The 13329-nt window shown below is 39.6% G+C and overlaps 1 protein-coding gene across 2 annotated transcripts in view; it reads right to left on the bottom strand.

Moving 5' to 3' along the window:
* The window catches only part of LOC138824433 (rho guanine nucleotide exchange factor 12), a 116337-nt gene that overhangs the window by 12158 nt on the left and 90850 nt on the right, over positions 1 to 13329 (bottom strand). For both annotated transcript variants that reach the window (XM_070018280.1, XM_070018281.1), the window contains 9 exons: positions 11225 to 11357; positions 10932 to 10967; positions 9920 to 10074; positions 8635 to 8781; positions 7161 to 7246; positions 4752 to 4877; positions 3628 to 3742; positions 2227 to 2327; positions 21 to 98 (listed from right to left, as the gene is read on the bottom strand). In XM_070018280.1, the coding sequence (XP_069874381.1) occupies positions 21 to 98; positions 2227 to 2327; positions 3628 to 3742; positions 4752 to 4877; positions 7161 to 7246; positions 8635 to 8781; positions 9920 to 10074; positions 10932 to 10967; positions 11225 to 11357 (977 nt within the window). The remainder of the gene's footprint in view (positions 1 to 20; positions 99 to 2226; positions 2328 to 3627; positions 3743 to 4751; positions 4878 to 7160; positions 7247 to 8634; positions 8782 to 9919; positions 10075 to 10931; positions 10968 to 11224; positions 11358 to 13329) is intronic.

The following is a 13329-nucleotide window of genomic DNA, read 5'->3' as shown; positions in this document are numbered from 1 at the left end:
ATGATTAGACTATCTCTTACCCTGAGCTCTTCAACATTTGGGTACTCTGACAACTTGAGATTGGAGGTATCAAGGCGACGCTGATAATCTTCTAGGCGCTGAAATTAAGACAGAATGGAGCAAAGGTCATTGCTTTGGTCATCAATGATCTCTCTGTTCATAAGTCAAATAGAAATCTTGGGGGGGGGGGGGGGGTTGCCAGTCCTGGGGCTTGAACTCAGGGCCTGGACACTGTCCCTGAGCTCTAGCACTTGAGTCTCAGCACCACTTTCAGCCTTTTCTGTTTATGTGGTGCTGAGGAATTGAGCCCAGGGCTTCATGCATGCGAGGCACTGAGCCACATTCCCAGTCCGTCAAATAGAAATCCTGAATCTGCACTTTCCTGAGCTCAATGCAACGCCGCACATGATCAAGTCTTTCTTTAAACGCTTCTTCTCTTGGCTTTTGCACTCTACACTCTCCCACCTTCCCTCCTGTCTCTTCAGCTGATACTCTTTATTATTCTTTTCAAATTCATTGGTCTCTAACAACCTTATGTCTATTTTCTGAATATGAAAATCATGCCCTTAATTCAAAACTCAGAAGGTAATATAAGGCACACAATAAAAAGAAAATTTTCTGTCCTTCCCACCTCCCAGCTTTCTCTAAAGAAGCAAACGCAAATGTCCGTTTCTTGGGTTGCCTGTGAGAAAAAATCCTATGCAAATAGACTATATGCATATATCTATGTGGATTATGTGTCTGAGTAGATCCTTTTAAAACAAGATGCAGTGCAGTAATAGATCCATATATGCATTCATTTGTTACTTCCGTATATATCTCTCATTCCAATCGTAACAATGTAAGCACACGTGTTCCTCAGTGTGTGTGGATAACATAATGTTTCTCAGACACAGTTCCCCATTACCATAGAATGATACCTTACTTTGTCAAAAGCAACAGTATTCAACTCTGGGAATGAAGTATATAATTTATTGAACTCTGCCTTACTAAGAGACACACACACTACTTCCAATCTTTGCCAATAACAAATGATACTGTAATAAAGTGGTCTTCAACATATTCATTTGTGCATCCATGAAGCTATACTTGTAGAATAAATGTTAAAATCATTGGATCAAAGGGTACATTAACTTTTCCTCAATATCAAAACCTAGTAAGTACATGGAAGAGTCTGAATGCTTGTAGTGAATACATACCTAACCCAAACTTGTCATGCTCAATTGTGTTTGTTTGGGTACATATCGATCGGTATTTACTCCTCTGTCTATAGTATTTGACACATTTAAAACAGATTTTTAGCCAGGCATCATTGGCTCACGCCTATAATTCTAGCTGCTCAAGAGGCTGAGATCTGAAGATCATGGCTCAAAGCCAGCCCTGGCAGCAAAGCTCATGAGACTCTGAAAAAGCCACAAGTGGTACTGTAGCTCAAGTAGTAAAATACTAGCCTTGAGCAAAAGGAGCTTAGGGACAGTGGCCAAGCCCAGGGTTCAAGGCCCAGGACAGTCAAAAATAAATAAAATAAAATAGATTTTTTAGACCTAAATATATGTTTCCCTTACATATTGTAGCATGCAAACCATTACCAATAGTTCATTTTGGAAAGATAAAACTTACATGGAATGAAGTGCACATATAGCATCCAATCTTTCCATTACTTAAACAGACCACAGTGCTTTGCATAAAATGCCTGGGCTTTCACACACACGACTCTATTTCTCCCTCTACTCTGGGCTCTCATCCTCTTCTACACTGTTTTTGTTCATTTCTATTTATCCTTCAGAGTGTGGTTCCAATGTCAATTCCACAAGAAGGCTTTCTTGGAGATCCACTACCTACAAGCCCCACACAAGGCTAGGTCCCAGCCAGATGCTCACATCACTCTGAAACTCCTTTACAGCCCTTGATGGCAGCCATGTGTGACTACTCTGCTGGAAAACAGGTTCAGAGTCGGCTGTCATGTGCACATATTTTCAACCTCTTTGTATCCTGTGACCAGGAAAGAGAGCAAGTTGTACCGATGCCTGCTGAATGAACTAGCAAGCAAGCAGCTACCAATGTACAAAAAAAGTAAAAAAAAAACCAAAAAACAAAAAAACACTCTAATACTTTGTCATAAACTGATGTGGATCCATTACAAAATCAGTCAATTTCAGATTCTGGGTAATGGTAAGTTAATGTTCTCTAGCACCACCCTATACCTTCTTGCTCTCCCTTTTTTACCTGCTTGTTTTCTGCCTCCTTGACAGCCTGATTTACATAATTTAAGATCTGACGACAGTGATCAGCAGCTTTCTTCACTTTTTCCCTTTCTGTTGGCCATTCTAAATATAAAGAAATAAAAAATGTAAAAGGAGATTAAGAAAGAAAAAGAAATGTGTATACACAGAGACATGTGAGATTTCATTTTATTAAAAAGTTAGAAGCACATACTAAGACCTTTAGTATTTTTATGCCAGATTAAAACCTATAGCAGAATCTCAATTCATGTAGTTTTTAGACAGGTGAGATTTCTGATGACACTACTTTGAGACTACAGAGGCACGTGGGAGTATACTCTTATAACCCTAATACTTGGGAGGCTGAGGCAGGGAAATGTGAGTTTGAGACCAGCCCAAGCTGTAAAAGGGAGCCAGAGAGGTGGCTCCATGGTAGGATGCTTGCCTAGCATGTGTGAAGTTCTGGAAGGGAAGAGACAGAGGGGAAGCGGAAAGACTGCTAGGTATGACAGCATGCACCTGTCATCCCAACTACCTGCAAAGGGGAGCACAAATGGGAGGAGAATAAATGGGAGGACTAAGGGCAAGGCGAGCTTCGGCACAAAGGTCCTATGTGAAAATAACTTTAACAAACGAAAGAAAATGACTGGGGATACAACTCAGGTGGGGGAGTGCCTGCCTATAAAATACAAGGCCCTGAGTTCATACTACACCCCCCAAAAAAAATCATATGCAGATACAAAACATTTCTTTTTTTTTTTTTTTTTTGGGTCTGGTCGTGGGGCCTGAACTCTGGGCCTGGGTGCTGTCCCTCAGCTCTTCAGCTCAAGGCTAGCGCTCTACCACTTGAGCTACAGCGCCACTTCCGGCTTTTTTCTTATGTGGTGCTGAGGAATCGAACCCAGGGCCTCGAGCATGCAAGGCAAGTGCTCTACCACTGAGCCACCTTCCCAGCCCCTACAAAACATTTCTTACACCCAGTATAAACCTTCTTCAATGGAATTAGAGATGCTAGAGCGAGGATGGACAAACTTTTCCTATAAAAGACCAGATTATAAATATTTCATACTTTGAAGCCAATGGCCTATTGCAACAACTCTACTCTGCTAGTGGAGCTCCCAAGCAGAGAGAACGTGCAAACTGATGGGCACAGCTGTGTTCTAATAGAGCTTTCCCACACAAATAGGTGGTAATTCTGATTTGGCCTGACTCACACTTTGCAGAACTCTGCAAGAGTTTCTCATAGGCTACATTAAGTCAAACAGGTTGCAGAAAATGAGATTAAATCTTGTTAGGAAGTCTTTCTATTCAGAAATCCAACTGCAGGTGCCAGGACACTGAGGCTCACAGGACATGCTCTGTTTGTCTTGTTGTTAGCTTTTTTACCTCTGTGGTAACACCCTACCTGTGTACTTGGCGATGTTATCCAGAAGAAGTGGGTATTTTGTAAGCCTCTGCATCTGGGTGGGAATGATGTCCTTCAGCTGAAGGCGGCGACACAGAGGGTTACTCTCAGCATCCTAGAGTTAAGCAAAGTAAGTCTGTAATTCTCCTTATGACAATAACGACCTACCATGTGCCATTGACTTAAGTGTCTATAGCATCACATTTCTTGGTTATTTAAAAAACACCAAGACAATCTGTTGCAACACCCTCCTTTTGCTTTCCCCTCTAATCACTTATTGGGGAAAGGGAGTTTCTATCACGAATCCAGTGGTTTGTTTAAGCAACTACTGAAAGCATCTATAAGCAACTCTAAGATCTGCTTTCTTGGATCTGGCCAAATTGTAGTCATATCCCTAAATCATTACAACTATGGTATGAAAAATTTGCATTATGTGACCACATTGTCATAATCCTGTTATATAGCAATAAAACTTTGTTTACAAAAACAGGTAGCAGGCTGGATAAGTTTACAGACTTATCTGTTCCAGTATACAAGGCTACTTCAAGGAGTATGTCTGCTATTTAATCTTCTCTGGCCTAATACACGTTTATACTGGTGATTTTTTGGGGGTGGGGGGTGGGGGGTGGGGAGTCTGGTCCTGGGGCCTGAACTCTGGGCCTGGGTGCTGTCCCTCAGCTCTTCAGCTCAAGGCTAGCGCTCTACCACTTGAGCCACAGCGCCACTTCTGGCTTTTTTCTTTTTGCTTATGTGGTGCTGAGGAGTCGAACTCAGGGCCTCAGGCATGCAAGGCAAGTGCTCTACCACTGAGCCACCTACCCAGCCCCCCATGATTTTATAGTGTTCATTTAACCGTACAGGTGGCACATCTTCTGATACAAGACCCCCTATAAATTTCTATGTCAAATACTTTAATCTTAATCACGTTTTTATTATCCCTCATTCTAAAGTCATTTTTATTATGCCTTCCACTAATTTGACAGATGTGCGTCTTTTTAAAAATGCTAACAGAAATATAATCCTTGTAAAAAGCAGTTGATGTCAGAATTCCTTAAGTTCATTCTATAGCTAACTTCTTTTAATGCTTTCTTCTTATCATTGCTTATGTGACTCACTCAACTCACTTGCACAAAAGTCTGGAACCGAGAATCCTTTTTCTGACGAGACTTGATCATTTCCAGGGCAAAAGGCTGGTTGCTGCAAAAGGTAGCAGCAGCGTGTTTCAACTTCTCCTCTCCTGGTCCACTGAACTGTGCCAAGAATGTGAGGAAAACAATAGAGAATGAGATCCTGAGCTTACATAAGGCCACATAACATGAGAGACAACCACAATCCCTTTGACATTCCAGGAAGCAGTCTCAAGTGACAGAAAACACAGGACTGCGGATTTATGGGACCATCCATGGCTCTTCACTAAGAAGGTCTGACTCTGATACCGCCAGATCTTTCCTGAACACATGCCAATGATTTCTTGCTTGTAGCCTACCAAAACTTACCACCTTTCAGCCTACACCACCTATAGAGTGGATATTTGGAGAATATACAAAAAGCCTGGAGACTGAGATTAAAATTTCATTTTTGTAGATTCTGAAACCTTTACAAACGTCATTCATTTAGTGTTCCAGGAAGGAAATTCTGTGTTGCTACCTTTCTTATTGTAAAATGTACCATGCTTCTGGGCAGAGAGGAAATAAAGTAAAATCACTGCCGCTTTACTGCTACAGAAGCAGAGTTGGCTTAGGAGAGATTCATATGCTCATGAGCATCTTTGTTAAAAATTACTAATATATTTTAATTTGTAAATTTAAGTTTGAATATTCCATGACTCTAAAGTTTCTGGATGCCAAACAAATGTTTCACATGTGCTATCAAATAAATTATTTTTTAAATACAACTTCTGTGTTTACAAACAAATGCTTTATGATTTACAAAGTAGTTTACTAAATATTCTTTCATTTAAAACCATATTCTTTTTTTGTTGTTTTTTGGTCGGTTGTGGGGCTTGAACTCAGGGCCTGCGTGCTGTCCCTGAGCTTGTTTGTGCTCTTGACTAGCACTCTACCACTTGAGCCACAGTGCCACTTCCAATTTTTAAGTAGTTAATTGGAAATAAAAGTCTCATGGGGACTTTTCTGCCAAGGTCAGCTTTAAACTGCGATCCTTAGATCTCAGCATCAGAGCCCAGCTAAAGCCATATTCTCAAAAGTATATAAATAACACATTTTACAAAACATTCTGTTGTAGAGTTTTTGCAGGTAAATTAGTTACTTCAAGTTGCTCACACATAAAATGATATTTAAAGGCTGGGCTCAGTGGTAGAGTGCTTGTCTTGCATGCCTGAGACCCTGGGTTCGATTCCTCAGCACCACATAAGCAAAAAGAAAAAAACCGGAAGTGGCACTGTGGCTCAAGTGGTAGAGCACTGTTAACCTTGAGCTGAAGAGCTGAAGGACAGCACCCAGGCCCAGAGTTCAGGCCCCACGATTAGACCCAAAAAATAAATAAATAAATAAAATGATATTTAATAGGTCAAATTTTATACATTCTTATTCTTTAATAAATATGACTCTCAGGCTGGGGATGTAGCTGTAAAGCATCAGGCAAGAAAATGCTTGCAAATGTTTACAGTAAAACCAAGGTGGGAATTGGTTAAGATTTGTTTCCATTCTGAATCAAGTTCTTTTTTGTAGTCAAAAGAACTACCATTAGAGGAGTAGACGCCAGGAGATGGTCTGACCACCGATGTAAGCAGTAAGATTGTCTTTCGTTAATTTGCTACAATGCAACCTCTTAAAAATATGTAATGTAGAATTGCCACCATCATGTGGCATTCACTCAAGAAGTATTTCAGTGGGCATATCAAATCCACTCCTGTTTTGTTTATGTTAATAGTTTGAGAACTAAACCATATACTGTTCTATTATTTTCACCTCAACTAGAGAGCACTTGCTTCAGAGTCAACCACTTTCCTCTACAAGATTTCTTGTATGTTCTAGTCCAGGTCTCTCTGCTATACATTCAACAACAACCTGCCTCCTTCCCTTCTTGTTATAATGATCACGCGCTGTATCGCCCACAGGTGATCTGCCCATAAATAATGAGGAGGGCTCAGACAACAGGAGTCACATCTCTTTGGATGTCACTATGCTCCCAGTGCCTTGTATAGCCCAATATACACTGACAAAATGTGGCAAAGAGCTACTAGAGTCTCTCAACACTCACCTTGTTCTCTAACTAAAACTAAGAAATTTTCACTTTTCTACTTTTGTGGCAGAAGAAGTGGACCACCTACTTTTAGCAAGACCCATTTACTCTCTAGCCTGAGCACTAATTAATCAAGGGAATACTTACTTTGAACCCAAAAGCCTCCCACTAAACTTTGCAAATGAGTAAACTTGTACTTGGAATGGTTTGTTACTTAACTCGAAACTGATTTTATAGTCTGTCATATAGTTAAAAGGAGAAAGAGAGAAAAGCTCCTTATCTAAAAAGAGAGAGGTCTCTCATCCAGAAAAAAAGAGAAAGGCCCTCACCCAGGTGAGTAAATCTTCTCCAATTTCATCCGTCACAGAGGTCTCACTCCTTTTTCGAACAGCCTTCATTTGCTCATTCAACCCAACTAAAGAAAAACAAAATTAAGGACACATTTATTCCAGGCTGAATTACTAGTAGGACTAAGCAGCTCAATTTTCAAAGATCAAAATTTTCAAAGAATCATAACTGTTTTTACTCTTATACACAATCAGCATGATATGCATGCAGCTAGATATTGTAAGCTCGACCTGAGAAACAGGTGCTAGCTAAGTCATCGAACATTTTAGCAGCTAGTACATGAAATGTACAGTTGTGTTGCATCAAATAAGCATGTAACCTGAAGAATCCATTGTACTACCATGTTCAGAAAGAACTTCAAAGTGCAGGGATTCTGCTCATTGTTCTTCCTGAAATCTGCATCTTTATAAGCACCAGATAAATTCTCATAGAACACAGACTGCCCACAAATTTTTAAATGTCATCATTTTTGTTGGAAAGTGTCAATGGTTAAAAAGGACCACAAAAATATAGTGACCCATAAAGAGAGGAACAATCTACTGCTATCTTCAAAAGTCCAATGTAAGGGGGTCAGGTATCATAATGCACCTCTGCAACCCCAGCTACTCAGAAGACAGAGACAGGAAGATTACAGTTCAAGGCCAGGCCAGGAAGTTATTAAGCAAAAACTTATCTCAAAAAAAAAAGGGACTGGGAACATGGCTCAAGCAGTAGAGTTCCAAGCCCCAAGAGCAATTCCTAGTACTGAGGGGGAAAAAAGTCCCAGATGACTGAACTAGAAAAGGTCTTATGAAAGGGTTTCAGTTTATTTATAAAACGTGTTCTACACAATGAAGCAATAAAACAGCTTCTAAAAGTCACCCTATCATGAGATTATATATTACATATTACTATTTAAAAACTAAATTTCTATATAGAACTATATAACTGCATATTCTAAGACAGGAAATTTCAAAGGTAATTTTGACTTCTCACATTTTTCAGCTTAAATACTCTTTTAGACTCCAATCCTATGTCGACATTTTGTTGGGGCTGGGAAGGTGGCTCATTGGTAGAGTGCTTGGCTTGCATGCATGAGGCCCTGGGTTCGATTCCTTAGCACCACATAAGCAGAAAAACCGGGCACTGTGGCTCAAGTGGTAGAGCGCTAGCCTTAAGCTGAAGAGCTGAGGCAAAGTGCCCAGGCCCAGAGTTCAGGCCCCACGACCGACCAAAAAAAAAAAAAAAAAAAAGACATTTTGTATTCCAAAGGCTGATTATGGGGAACAGAATTTAGCCTAAGACCCAATTGTTTATTTGTATTAAGTGATCACATATAATTTCAGAAATGCTAACATGGATATATTGACAAAATTACATAAAATTATACATAAATGTATCCAAGGTATCTGTAAGTATTCTCCATCTTTCCTCTATTAGAAGTGTAGGGATAATGATCAGACCAATTTCTCTTACTGTGAAGTTGAAGAATATCTTCCAGGTTTGAAAAAATCTTCCGTATCTCTGAAGGTGACAGAATTCCTTCCCTGGACACTCGCTGATAGAACACTTGATCAAGAACCTTCAGTGTTCGGACATGAGCTCTTTCTGTGTAGAACAATTCTAAGTTGAAAAAGAGAGAGAAAGAGAGAGATGAAATGCTGCCTTATTTGGAATAATTCCATGGAACAGTCTTCTGTTAGAATTAGGAAGCAAATGAGTTGTATAATAAATTATTTAGCAGTTAAGAGATTGCATGCTTCTGAACTCATTTTAATTCCATGAAATTCTCCAATACAGTGGCTGAGTTGAAACAAAAAAAAAAACCTCATTCAAATTATTTTACACTTAAAAGTTAACTGCATACCCCCAAACTCATTCACCTGCTTATAATCCCTACCTATCATAACTAGAATATTTGAAACTATGTAACCTCCAGGATTAAAGAGTCTTAAATTTGAGACTTTTTCAGAAATAGTAGTACTTCTGCTTATCCAATTTGCCCCTAAATCCTCAATTGTAGAGGCAGGCCATAATTTCACCATGTCAGAGATGGGAAAGATAACTATTCAAATCACATCCTAGGGAGAGTACAGGGCATAGCATCCACGCCACCTATCTACTATAAACATTTTAGGGTAACTGAAGAACACTGCACCAGGATACAGGAAGAACTGGATCTGAGTTTTCCTCTCATCACTGATTATATGTGTGATCTTGATTAACTCCACTAATCTCCTGTGCTTTCCCTTGCTCTTTATCATCTATATGCAAAAACAGGATAGTGTCTCAATAAGTCTCAACTTTGAGATCAATAAGGCTATGGCTCCTCAATATCTTCAAAGCTAGATACCCTTTCCTTTTCAATTATCAAGATGACTCCATGGGCTGGGAAGGTGGCTCAGTGGTAGAGCGCATGGCTTGCATGCATGAGGCCCTAAGTTCAATTCCTCATAAGCAGAAAGAAAAAAAGCCAGAAGCGGCGCTGTAGCTCAAGTGGTAGAGTGCTAGCCTTGAGCTGAAGAGCTGAGGGACACAGGACCACCCCCCCCCACCCCAAAAAAAAGAAAAAGATGACTCCTAGAACCATTTATACATTTTGATGGAAGGGTTTGAGAATCAGCCATCTCATTGAATTTCATCTTTGTTTAAAACAAACAGTTAAAGGAAAAGAAAGCAAACCCCATAGCTGAGGGGTTTACTTACTCTAGTTAAACACAGTGCCATGTATGGACAACAGCAACAAATTAATTCAACTCACCATTAATCACTTCCTGTCTTTTGATCTCAGAGGGTTTCAGTCCCAGTAACACTTCTCGGCTGACAAGCTGCTGCCAGCTGGGTGGGTCAGTCTCCAGGTCATTTTCAAATTGCTCATCCTCACTTTGACTTTCTCCAAAGGCTGTGCTGTCAAACCTGAGGAAGAAAACCAATGAATTGTGTCCGAGGGCTTTAGGTAAACAGAACATACAAGTCTTAATATTACCACCAATTAATCAGATTTCTGCATCTGATTTAGCACAATGCCAAACATTCGCCTCTCCTACACAATGGTTTTAAACAGGTTATATTTAAACACCATAAATATATATATATATTTTTGAATGAGTCAGGCTCATTGTTGACGTTCTTTTATCATATTTAAGAGATTATACACAGGGTTTCTTATCCTTTATCACTGGAACATCAGAAAAAAGATCTCTTGGGCTGGGAAAGTGGCTCCATGGTAGACTGCTTGCCTTGTATGCATGAGGCCCTGGGTTCGATTCCTCAGCACCACATAAGCAGAAAAAAACAGAAGTGGCACTGTGGCTCAAGTGGTAGAGCTCTAGCCTTGAGCTGAAGAGCTGAGGGACAGCACCCAGGCCCAGAGTTCAGGCCCCATGACAGGACCCAAAAAAAGAAAAAGATCTCTTAAATGAAAGCTACTTCTCTGTACATCACCTTTATAGTAACAATATAAAGATTAAAACAAAAAAAAATCTAAGCCGGGCGCTGGTGGCTCACGCCTGTAATCCTAGCTACTCAGGAGGCTGAGATCTGAGGATCGCGGTTCAAAGCCAGCCCGGGCAGGAGAGACCGTGAGACTCCTATCTCCAATAAACCACCAGAAAACCGGAAGTGGCGCTGTAGCTCAAGTGGTAGCGTGCTCGCCTTGAGCTGAAGAGCTGAGGGACAGCGCCCAGGCCCAGAGTTCAAGCCCCACGACCGACAAAAAAAAAAAAAAAAAAAAAAATCTAAAAAACAAAGAAAGCTATTTAAGATTTACTTACTTTCGAAAGGGCTTTGGTGTTCCATGTTCTGTCACTCTAAAATAATGAAGAATAAAGAGTGAAAACACACGTATGTCAATAAATTTATATAAAAGAGACTCAAAAGTGGATTCAAGTGTCTGGATAAAAACTTCCTTAAGATATATTATTTAACATTGAATAACAGAAGAAAACTTTAGGACCTAGTTAATTTTTACTACCAGCTCTTTCTAAACATTGCACAGGGCAAAAATGCTACAAATTACAGGAATATCTCTAGTGCCCTAAGCCTTTGTAAAACCTCACTGAATTACCTTTCCACTTCACATTCCTCCTCCTGCACTTGGTCTAAGGGAGGAGGTGGGAAATCGAAAACAGTGTTGGCAGGCCGAGGTGTGCCATCCAAGGAGTCTCCAGATACTGGTGTTTCTCCAACTTGTTTTGATCCTGACAAGACAAAAGTCAGACATTTAAAGTGTTAACACTGAGGACAAGTTACTGATTACAAAAAAACAAACAGGCCTCACAATCTAATGCTAATCAACCTAATCAGAGACACATTATTATCTGAACATTTGCAAGTTTGCTGGAACCGAAAGTGTAATATATAAACTTTAAAATACACAAACATATGCATACCCCTGAGAATTCATTTATAGTAGCTTTCTAAAAGCCAACAGCTGAGTTCAGAAGAGTGATTAGAAGCACCCCCCACACCTTTCACCTTTCTACCTCCAATGTCAAATGTGGCAAACCACACTTTAAATGTCAATTACTACAGTAAATACCTGTTTACTTCTTTTTGCTGATTTGCTATCTTTTAAAAACTTCATTAGTATTAACTACACAAAGGGGGTTCCTTGTGACATTTTCAACAAGCATATAATGTACTCTGATCAAATCCATCCCCTCTATATTACTTTTTCTTCATCTTTCTCCATTCCCCACCATTGTTTTTAAGTTTTCAGTGAGTTTCATTAGATTATTTTCAATCATATACTAATCAACTTCTTTATTATCTTTAGGTACCATCTAGTATCTAATCTCTTTCTCCCTTGAAGATTTTGCTCACTTATAATTCTTATCTTAAACGTTCCCCCAATCCTTTATAAATATTTAATCATTAAATTATCACTAAGAAGGTTAATAGCTAAATTTAAATTATTACCTAAATGTAAATAACTAGTTTGTGTTTTTGTTCCTTCAAAGAGTTGCTATCTTAACTCTCTTCTATGTCAGATTAGGACTGAATGACTGCATCTTTCCACCTTATTACATCTCTCTTTTTGTTTTTCATTTGTCTCAAGTATAGTTTTCTCTGTGTCACCAAGAAGGTCTTCTAGACTTACACTCTGCATTTGACTCCTTGTTGCTTTGATAGTGTTGGAGTTTGAACTCAGAACCTTGCACTTGGTAGTGTGACATTTTGAGCTATATCTTCAGGCCTTAGACGTATAGTCTGATCTGCATTCACAATGAAGTAGTTTGTGCCTTATCTACTGGATGGTTCTAAAAGTTGTTTAAAAACATCAATAAAGCATGCTTGCATGATAACACACATATTGTAATATTGTAAAATCACATTGTCTTCGATAGTGGCCCAAAGATATAACCCTCACACCACGTGAATTAGAACATTTATTAAAGTTTCATAATCTATCAGCTGCTTTAAGCTTAGGCCACATTCTAAAATTATCTTTAAGCAGTTGTACAAAGGGGTTTCAATTTAATGAGTTAGCTTATGAGTACAATGCATTGTGCCCAATGTCACCCCATACTACATATTTGCTATGGTTTTTTTGAGATAGAGTCTATCTGGGTCAGTACAAGCTGACCTTAAAACTTGTTATACAGCATAGGCTGACCTCAAACTCATGAGCCTCCTGCCTCAACTTCCCAAATGCTGGGCTTATAAGTTTGCATCATCAAGCTTGGCTTTGTTTTGCTTTTGTTTTTTTTTGGTCAGGGGTTGGGGGGGGGGGTGGTCTAGGCATTATTCTCTCAGCTTTCCTGCTCAGGGCTAACAATCTACTGCTTTGAAGCATAGCTCCACTTCCAGTTTTTTCTGGTGATTAGTTGGAGATAAGAGTCTCACAGACTTTCCTGCCTGGGCTGGCTTCAAATTGTGATCCTCAGATCACAGCCTCCAGAGTAGCTAGGATTACAAGCGTGAGCCCCTGGCGCCTGACTGTTTGGTTGTTTCTAAGACAGAATCTTGTTATGGTTCCCAGGATGACCAAGAATTCATGTTTCTCTTGCATCTATCTCACGAGTGCTAGTATTATAGTTGTATGCCACAACACCTGGCTTGCTTCATGTTCAAAGCAGACTTTCTTGAGCAAGTATCTCTTTACTCTTATTCCCAATTAACCCAAAAAGCCAAATGTGGAGGTATGGCTCAAGTGGTAAAGCCCCAGTA

This window comes from Dipodomys merriami, unplaced genomic scaffold, assembly GCF_024711535.1.
Source record: "Dipodomys merriami isolate MVZ:Mamm:240054 unplaced genomic scaffold, mDipMer1.0.p SCAF_129, whole genome shotgun sequence".
Classification (NCBI taxonomy): Eukaryota; Metazoa; Chordata; class Mammalia; order Rodentia; family Heteromyidae; genus Dipodomys; species Dipodomys merriami.
The sequence above is the reverse complement of the archived record's forward strand: the minus strand, read 5'-3'. Positions and strand labels throughout refer to the sequence as shown.